The sequence below is a fragment of the Copadichromis virginalis genome, linkage group LG6, assembly GCF_057382275.1.
Source record: "Copadichromis virginalis isolate Kocher_CV1m ecotype Utaka linkage group LG6, C_Virginalis_male_GT1.1, whole genome shotgun sequence".
Taxonomy (NCBI): Eukaryota; Metazoa; Chordata; class Actinopteri; order Cichliformes; family Cichlidae; genus Copadichromis; species Copadichromis virginalis.
The window spans coordinates 35,556,428-35,566,187 of record NC_140623.1 but is presented as its reverse complement, the minus strand read 5'-3'; the positions used below and the strand labels follow the sequence as shown (position 1 = coordinate 35,566,187).

General features: G+C 39.8%; 1 protein-coding gene across 2 annotated transcripts; it reads right to left on the bottom strand.

Moving 5' to 3' along the window:
* Positions 1-519: 519 nt before the first annotated feature.
* sec23b (SEC23 homolog B, coat complex II component) lies at positions 520-9,753 on the bottom strand. 2 transcript variants are annotated; one of them, XM_085460179.1, is made up of 19 exons: positions 9,687-9,753; positions 7,900-8,127; positions 7,444-7,501; positions 7,148-7,234; positions 6,399-6,635; positions 6,170-6,252; positions 5,914-6,058; positions 4,747-4,905; positions 4,547-4,662; positions 4,316-4,439; positions 4,099-4,179; positions 3,917-4,006; positions 3,552-3,658; positions 2,878-3,031; positions 2,630-2,707; positions 2,335-2,496; positions 2,107-2,193; positions 1,765-1,986; positions 520-1,144 (listed from the first exon to the last, which is right to left on the bottom strand). In XM_085460179.1, exons 2-19 carry the CDS (start codon positions 8,118-8,120, stop codon positions 1,055-1,057), a joined length of 2,301 nt encoding a protein of 766 aa, XP_085316305.1. In that variant the 5' UTR covers positions 8,121-8,127; positions 9,687-9,753; the 3' UTR covers positions 520-1,054. The 2 variants fall into 2 exon arrangements, with proteins under 2 accessions (XP_085316305.1, XP_085316306.1); XM_085460180.1 differs by lacking the exon at positions 9,687-9,753 and having other exon boundaries at positions 7,900-9,386.
* Positions 9,754-9,760: the final 7 nt, after the last annotated feature.

Below are 9,760 nucleotides of genomic sequence, written 5' to 3'. Positions count from 1 at the left end.
CCAAATCGCATAAACAGTACATTTGCATAATGAGTGAAACCAGCCCACTGAAGGAACAATGGGCTGGGAGGTCAGTTCCTTAATCTTAATTATGCAAATTCTCATGACCATTGATCAACAACGACTGATCAATGGCCATGAGTACCATTCACAGAGAGTTGGGGAATGGCTGCAATCACAGCATTGTAAGATGGCGATAGACGTACCCTTAGGCCCCTCCTCGATTCAGAGATGGTCTTTTCCTTTTCACGTAAATGGGCTCCTTGACTCCGCGCTCAAACCAGCGTTCCTCCCTGTCCAAGATGTGTACTGGCCAGGACTCTGCAGTCTATTTACACCTACAGGCCAGTGGACACTCTTTCAAGGATGAGGATGTACACATCTTGGACAGGGAGGAACACTGTTTTGAGCGAACTCAGTTTTTCACTGGAAAGCACTTTGGTCAACCACGTTGTTTTTAAAGTGCTGTATAAATAAAGTTGGATTGGATCGGGACAAGAAATCAGCACCAAGACGGTACAGCATTGCGGATATTTTTTAAACAAGTGGTACCATTATAATTTATTAATGAAAACATTTCTAGACATGTCAAATTTAGCTATAGACAAAAGCAGACACAAATAATCATCTTATTAAACCTTATACACAGTCTGATGCAGTAGATACATATTTTATAAAAAAAAAAGATGAAAGTATTAGTCTAATCATTCTGCATTTCATAGGTAATACCAAATATTAAACAGAAGTAGGGATATTATTGATATGAGGACAGTTTGGTTGAGGAGAACTCTAAACATTTCTCATAAATAAGCTGTTTATTGAAAATGAGTAGGCATGTTATTACTATCTTTTTTTTTTTAATATACCAATGTGCCATCACCCTTTTTTGTGTCGTATAAACATCACATTGGCCTCCAAACAGCAAACTGAAACAAGCACAAACAGTAGACTGTCTCGGTTTGGCTCCTTTACAAAACTGCAGAAATGTTAATGGATCCCGATGGAAGAAAAATGCTGTATCAATTCTTTTCTCTTTGAGGTGGAATAGCGAGTTCTATGCTGAGCTGGAAACAGCCAGTTTCTTCAAGTGGTCCATGAAGACCTGCAGGCTCACGTCATCAGTAAGGATTGGGGCTCCTGTCTCCTATTGGAACAAGGGAGGAGCAAAATGGTGATTTACTCACTTTGCAAACACATCTCATCACAACATAACTCTGACCACTTTAATGAGCAAAATGCTCGCTTTGAAGATTGGCTTATGCAAGACCACGCTCTGGTGATAATCCTATTCTCAGACTTCCGTAGATTTTCTCCTTTTCTTGCAGTATTTGTACAAAGCACTTCCTTGACTTGGGAAATAAGAGATTAGTGCTATTTTCAGCTTGCAATCTTCTACAGGTTAGCTTATCCAAGACCTGTATTTACTGACAGTTTGCCTGTCCTGTGGGTGAAAAACAATCAGGATGGATGTCTCAGAAGACTTAAAGTCAATCCTGGGATTTTAGTCTATACTTGTACAAATAGATGAAATGAAAACTTTATGGAAAATAAAAAAAAATATGTATGCATGAGGCAGGAGACAAATCCACTACATTTGAGAATTTTACATTTACATATTTGAATGTAGCGCAAAAGATATAACTATAGTAAAACTGCAAATTTGGTGCCTTTCATTAAACTAAAAACAAAACAGGCTAGTTGAGAATTTCAGTCCAAACGTTTCAAATACAAATGCAAATAAAACAGTATATTTTAATACTGTACCTGTCCCCAGGCATAGAGGTTGTTGTGGGTCTGCGATGGGTTGACCTTGGAGAGCAGGAAGCGAGCCTGGGAGCCTCCGTGCTCAGTGTCAATGTAGCGTGGCATGGGGAAGCGTGTCTGTAGGATCTCTTGAGCGTCATCCAGTGGAGCCTGCAGCAGCTGTTTGAAGTTCTCATACTCTGCCATTTCTTGGTAGCCTGCTTTTCGCCATTGAGCAATGGTCTGGAACAAAAAGAGAAAAAAATCCAAATGCATCACAACATACAGAGTTTTGTGTAAATAGTTTAAGCATATAAAATAACATTTTTAATGGATAATTTGTTGAAAAATCTGCTGCCTTACCTCTCCATGGTAGATAACCAGCTGGAAGAAGGTGTCCATCAGCAGGATTCGATCTGGCAGGATACTGCTACTGTCCAGGAGCACAGGCTGTAACACATCCATGACACAATGCACAACAATTTAGCACCAAAAATATAAACACTTTTGCTAGGAGCTGGCTGTTCAGCTGCCAGTGAGTAACACAAAACATTGATGATAGGATGATAGTGTTGAGCGTATGAGGCTGACCTCTGGTGGTCCGTGGAAGGAGTACGAGTAGAGGATGGGCTGGATCATGATCAGGGACTGGGTCAGGTCTTGCCTGACAAAGTGATGCCTGTAGTAGGAAGACTCATCTGGGCTGTTGTTGAAAACTTGCAGGAATGGTGACCGTCGCAAGTGGAACATAAACTGTAGGTGTAGGAGAGAAAAATGTTCACACAATGTTCACATTGTTTTTCCTAGCAGAGTATTCCAGCATAACTGAATTAAATTAGGGGGGAGTATGATAATCATAATAATGGCTACATTTGAAAGAAATTACCTGTGGATAGAGGGACAGAGACTCTGACAGTCTAAAAGATGTCGGATCATCTTTGTTGAACTGGCCAAATTTCTGACACTGAAACAAAGGAACAAGATAACGTGGTTTAAATACGTACCATGCATGACGTTCACATCAGGAGTCACAATAGATAAATATCAACACTATTCACAACACGGGTATCGGAAGTATTCCAACTATGTATTGTTAACATGTTGCAAACTCTGCTACGTAGGAGTGTCACTTACCAGGCGGATGAGCTGCCTGTCAAGCCAACGCAACACATCAGGACCCTCTTCAGACTCTGCCCTAAAGACGCCCAAGCGGGCCATGAGCACTGCAGCTGCTTCTTGGTCGAAGGATGATTCGATGTGCTGAATCTGAGATTGGGCATCTGCCCAGCTGGAGTAGTTTAAGAAAGAAAGAGAAGCGAGAAAGAGAATGGGAGGGATAGAGATAAGAAGAATAGAAGAAACCAGAGAAGCAGAGGTCAGAATAGGTGTGGTGTACATGACGCACATGCAAACAGGTCTCAAAGGCGTTGGTCTAAATTGCAGGAATGCAAACATCCTTTCTAGAGAGGAAAATATTTATGCAGTTGTCATTCTCTTGGCCTCATTAAACCAACATTTTACACTTCCAGCAATTACTTTATTGAGAACATACCAAATTTAAGTACATTTTAGGTGCAGTCTAGTTGGCCATGGTTCACATCCATTTAGATGAACAATGAAATGGTGGCAGCTGTCATTCTCTTGGGTGTATTGGAGGCTCATTAAACCATCATTTTACACACCCGACATTATCTTTATTAAGAGGAACCGGTTTGGTAAGAACATACCAAATTTAAGTACTTTTTAGGTGCAGTCTAGTTAATCATGTTTCATATCAATTTAGATGAACAATAAAACAGGAGTCTTACTTCCTGGCGATGGTGGTGACCCGTATCCTTCTTTGTGTGTTTGAGTGCTGGTACTGGGTTACAAACTGGACTGCCCCACGTCCACCCTGAGGGACTGGTGCATTGTGCTGCAAACACAAAACAGTAGAAACAGTAAGAATGCAGTCGACAATCATTTCTATTTTACTGGGAAAGGGGGGAAAAAAAGAAGAAAAGAAAAACCCATACAGAGACACAAAAAGCCTTTGTCTGAAGAATCTTTTACTAAACAAAGCCACAATTCTTCATTACAACTATTCATTGTTTGGCCTCCTAACATTTCCACTCTTATCAGCTTACTGTAATTCTATCTAGCTAAAATGCTGAGGTTCAAGTTCTTATTTTACCTGATTCACAACTTCAAAATAGATGCCCAAAGTAGTGGAGGGGTTGAGACCGCACACCTTCCATTGGCTGGTGCCACCAATGCCCAATTCCTGCACAAAACAGAGAGTGCAATTTGATAAATATCCCAGATTACTCAACATGACAGTAAAGAATCCAAATCATATCTGGCTCAGTCACTCACATTCTCTGATACACAGGGAGACTTTGAGTTGAGTGAAACACACGGTCCAATTGCACCGGAAACCTTCAGCTCTCTCGAGGTCTATAAAGCCAGACAGAGAAAGAAATACAGTTAACGTTTTCAACAGCTAATATATGTTACCTTTGTTCTATCATTACAAATCCCAATATAGAAAGTAATCACACGTATAACTCAAAGGACTAAATCAAGCCTTTACCTTGACTTCCAGGACACCTCCAAAGGCCATGCGGAAGTCACCATTGTAGTCCTTACTAAAGACTCTCTGGAAGGTTTGTTTGAACAATGAGGTATTGAAGGAGTCTCCCATCACAATGTGCCCCCTGAAACACAGCACAATAAATTGTCAAGATTCTTAATTATTTTTTTAAAAGGGCATACTAATGCAATTACACACCTTCAATGAATGTAATAAATAGTGCTTACTTACCCAGTGAGATTAGATAAGCACTTCATTTCAAGCAGTCCAGTCTGGTCTAGGGCGCAGGCATAGATATCAATACTGTGGCCATTTGTTGCTGAACGATTGGCCAAGGCTTCATAATACTGTGAAAAACAAACAAACACGTTAAATTTATGTAATATGCAAGGAAAGGTTTCAATCAAATAAAAGTACTACTGCATGCTTACCTTGGTGGCCTTTTTCAGATGGCGAGCATTGTCTTTCTGGATGTCATGCCAGGAACGAATTGGAGTTTTCAGCTCATCTCCCACCACCATTCCAGGGCCCTGGGTGGGTGGTCCTCCAATAAAAAGCATCACACGAGCCCCTGTGTTGGGGAATGTACCCTGAGGAGACAGGAAATGGACTTCAGTTAGTGCAAGTATCATTATACCCCAAGTTAACATTCAGCAATTCTGTGATCTCGTGTAAAATATATCGTCAAAACTTTTTTGCTTTTATAACAACCAATATGTGCAAGTGGAATTTACATCACAAAATAAAACATCATTAACCAGTCCATTTGAAAATGAACCATAAAAGCATAAATGTTGAATTAAGGGAACGAGTTAGAATAAATGGTTCAAGGAACACGTGTAAGCAAAGCGCAGACGTCATAACCAACTCTTCCAACAGTGAGGTCCAGAGTCCAAGAGTCTGGGAAGGTCTGAGATAGTGAAATATTTGGAACTCAACCAAGTAGCCACCAAGCAGCAGGAATTTGCTTTAAATATGATGTCTGTATTTGATAACACATTCTATATAAAGGCTGACTCATTTACCAAAGGGACAAAGAGTTATCATTCAAAGAGAACAAACAAATGAGCCAGCTGATACTTGATGCCAAAAGCTGTTTGCGGTTCTCCTTTACATGGAAAAAATAAATAAATAAAAGACTCATTCATTTAGTCATATCCCTTAAGACAAATCAGTGAATCTGAAGTCAGTAAAAGAGCAAAATGTATTCTAGTACAGCTGGGGAATGTTCTGTTGTACTATCAGTTATATAACCACACAGATTAGCAGTACAAAAAGGGTGGTTGACAGTGGAGGGAAAAAAAAAAGCACAAGGCAAATAGGTAACAGCCTTTGAACGGACAGAGAATATTTACTGTTTGTCTGATCATTATCAGACAGCGTGTGCTGTTCGGAAGAGGTACATGTGGCACAATTGTCTTTAAGAAGCTAAAGTTCAGGTTGCTGTGAATTACTGTATTTGCTTTAGTTGTAGATAAACCTTGTAAATGACTGTTTCTGTGATCATAAATGGCTTTATGTGTTCCATTTCAGATTATTGACAGTACAGCATCACTTGTATGCACTTAATGTAAGAGACAGTTTTTTGTCTTTCGTACCTCCAGCAGGCCGACAGCGACAGACAGCGCAACACCAGTGGATCGGAGTGGCCGTTTACCCTGAGGGACAGGCCACGGGTCTCTCTGAAGCTCTCCCAGCAAATCTGTCAGATTCATATCGACTCGATGCACAGGCTGAAGAAACCTGAATATAAGACACACACACACACACGTTTTAGAAAAAAAAAAGTGCTTTGCTTTTTTGTAAACAATAACCATCAACTGACAAACATGAATTGTTTGTGCTCCGACGTACTTGCAAGTGGCAGCAGCATCCTGAGGGGCCAAAGGACGACCTTGTTGTCCTGTTACAGCTGGCTTTGTTAAACCCAGCATCTCCTGAAATGAAAAGCAAAGGTTTTACACGTTTAACAATAGCTAACCTTGTTTTTTGTACTTTTTAATCTAAACGGACTTCCTATTTTTTCCCCCCTAATAAGTGTGTCACTCACACCAGACTACCAAAGGCCTTTGGCTGGACTTACCTGTATCTGTTTGGCGGTAAGATCCTTGGTGCCTCGGAACACATAGCTCTTAGCAATCCCCTCGCAGCTCAGCTCATGAACTTGAACCATGCGGCCAAATGTGATGAGGCCCACAAGAGCGTTGGGGGGCAGCAGACTGAGAGACATCTGGAGAGACTCCTTGAGAGCCTGGAGATCTTCTTCTTCCAAACATGTGTCCACCACATACAGGAAGATGAGAGGAGCTGCAGGACCACGCTGTAAAGAGGCAGGAGACTAAAGTCAAAAACTGATGAAATCACATTGTATCCAAACAGTCATAATCACATAGTGAAAAACAATTGAGACTATTGTTTATGTTTTCATGTGGTGCTGTGTGGTTTGCTGCTTGCTTCGTATATATTTCTATATTACCGGCACTAGCAGAGATGGCATGTGAACATCAGAAGCTCATAGTCATACTTTCTGAATACACTACACATTATAAACTAGTAGTAGTATTGTTACAAATGCCAACCACAACAGACGTCAGGCTCAAAGTGGTTTTGCTTTTATAATTACCATTTAAAATGTTTATTACAGCTACCTGTATAATTTAACTTAGGTCTACTTTTCTGTTATTACATCTGTCACTGTCAAAAATAAGGCATCCCTAAAAAAAACATATGTGATACTACTGAAAACTGTTAATGTTGACCTTTATACCTTACATCTTCTGGACTTAATACAAATTGTTAAGGTCAGAGTGCAGACATGTATGCAGTATTTACCTGTACGATGTACTCAATTGTAGAAAACTGTGGCATAAGCTCAGCTGGCTGGTTCACGTCTGATATGCCTGCGTAAGAGGGAGGGAACTGCACACACACACACACACACACACACACACACACACACACACACACACACACACACACACACACACACAGAAAGATATCAAGATTAACCAACCTAAAAAAGGAATGTAGCTCATCAGCATTAAGTTATGAATGCAGAGACACGTTTTGGCAGCGATACGTTTCAAATAGCAGCAAGACTAAACTATGCTCTCAGCCACAGTACTTACAGGGTTTCTCTGGAAGCAGAAGTTGCAGGCCCATATTTTTGCTCTGAAGTCAACTTGACTGTAAAAAATAAGAATAAAAGTAAGAAAATAGAGGTTGTATCTAATTGTCATAAGTGTGGCTGTGACTGAAATATACACCAGGTGTATTTAGTGTTTGCAGTTCTCATGCACCACACCCAATACTAAGAACACCTCAGCATTTAGAAGTGCTGATGTGTTAGAAAAAAAAGTCAAATTCAAATCCCTGCATCTCCTTTCACTCACATTTACATTTGCAAATATAACACTTTAGTAAATAAATGTCAGGAACAGACATCTGTGGCTTTAAATGATGAAACTAAAATACTAAAAGTCAAGGAAATTATATCACATACATATACCAAAACGCATGATTAAAATAAACATTCAAAAGGATACACTTTATAAGCTAGAGTACTGTTTTTCTGTGAAACTCACCATAGTGGGTTGAGCACTGCCTTACAGTTGGCCCGGCTGCAAAGAACTGGCTCATACTGGACCGGTGGCAAGTTGGGCCTCTCTTTGAGAGGTGTGAAGAGGCAGGAGACAGGGACTACCAGCCTGGTGGCTTCAAGGCGGCTCGAGGGCCAGAGGTTCCAGCTGAATCTCACCCCATCTCTGTCCTCATTTTGTTGAATGAACTCCTGGTAGGTTGTCATCACTGATCTTCAGAAGGAAAAGATCCCCCAAAATAACACAGTGAGGTTATCAGTCCCGCTGAAGAATTAAAATAATAAGCGTGGAAGTGGTAATCCAAACGGTACCACTCCAAATCTTCCGATGTTCCCTCTCTGCTGTGTACCGGCTTTCTTCTGCTAGCTGCAGTCAGCGCCTACTCTTTATACCTGTGATCTTTTCTCTCGTGTGCTATAAAAAGGAACGGATTTTCGAAAGCATGACGCACAAATTTTAACATTAGAAAACCTGACCAGCAAGTTTTCAAAGAGTGCGGAGGAATCCTGCAGGTATTTTAAAGCTCTACCTTTGTTAGCGGACGTCACTGAAACATTGGTGACGCCTTTTGCAAATCATTGCCAAGCATGCTGTTGTAGCAACTGTATACTCTCATTCTTTCTCATGACTATGTGAAGCTGCATAGTCAAGAATAAACATCAAAGGACTGCAAAAACATGCAACGTGTTTAACGTGGATTAAATTATATAAGAGTTTTTATTATTCACACATTACATTATCTGTTGTAATTTTTTCCCAGTTCAGCCAACTAACTTATGTGTTACAACATACCCCAGAGCCAAGACTGACAGCACAGGGTCCAGAAATTCTCATCTCATAAAACAAACAGAAAAGGTAGTATAGATTCACACAACTAAGATGAACTTGTACAACTAATTTATATTCACAGGGAAATCTATTGGTTTTTTTTACTCATTTGTTGTATTGCTCTAAGCCACTTTGCAGTAGTTTAGGTATACAGGCTATTGTTATTATTTGATTAACTAATCTATTGTTGTAAATTATTGAAAGCATGCACTTTCATTGTTTACAAAATGCGCTTAATACACAAACTTTCCTTACTGACTGTAATATTTGGGAATGACAACTAATTTCTGCAAATACTGTTTTTCTGTGTATTTTATTTTTATTAATGCTGTCACCAAATTAATGACTCGAATTTCTCTTCAACTCTATTACTACTACGCCTGACCGCTTAAGATTGCAATGCTTAAGGCAAAGAAACTAAAAAGCCCCCGCACAATCTAATGACATATTCAAGTTTGGAATGAGGAAAAGATTTTGTCCTTTTTAAAAAAAAAATGTATATTTTTTTTAAACAAAGTACAAGGAAATACGGAAAAAACAAAAGAAAAGTCAAAATTTTAAGCAACTTTTCGAATTTTATGAATCTGAATAGATTTCAACACAACACACAGGCCACGTATTATCAGCAACGAAGCCACCAGTGAGAGTTGGTCTTTATCAGAACTCGTACTCATTCAAATGCTTATTTACGCTTTGTATGCTGATAGCCAAAACACAACATAACAGCAGTGGCGTTTATAGAAGACAGACTAGTTTAACAGTTGGCCTTATTTTATTAATCTTCGCTGTAAAACCGTCTCTCTTTACTTCTCTGGCACTCATCTGCATGCTAACGACACCGGGTTAGCTAATGGAATGTAGCATTAACCTACTTCCTGTCCCTTCGTAAATGAAAGCTGAATTCGGGCGGTCTACTTTCGAAGAAATTTAAGGCGAGCTCTTACCTTTTATATTAAGTTGAGCTTAGGTATGGACAACAATAAAGAAACTGTTCGGTTCGAAACGAGTTACAGCATCT

Excerpts from the sequence above, each read along its gene's own strand:
- sec23b (XM_085460179.1), bottom strand. The coding sequence starts at position 8,120 with ATGACAACCTACCAGGAGTTCATTCAACAAAATGAGGACAGAGATGGG. Across the intron at positions 6,636-7,147 it reads CAATTGAGTACATCGTACAG|CGTGGTCCTGCAGCTCCTCT; the intron begins GTAAATACTGCA and ends GCCTCTTTACAG. Across the intron at positions 2,708-2,877 it reads ACAGGCAGCTCATCCGCCTG|TGTCAGAAATTTGGCCAGTT; the intron begins GTAAGTGACACT and ends CCTTTGTTTCAG.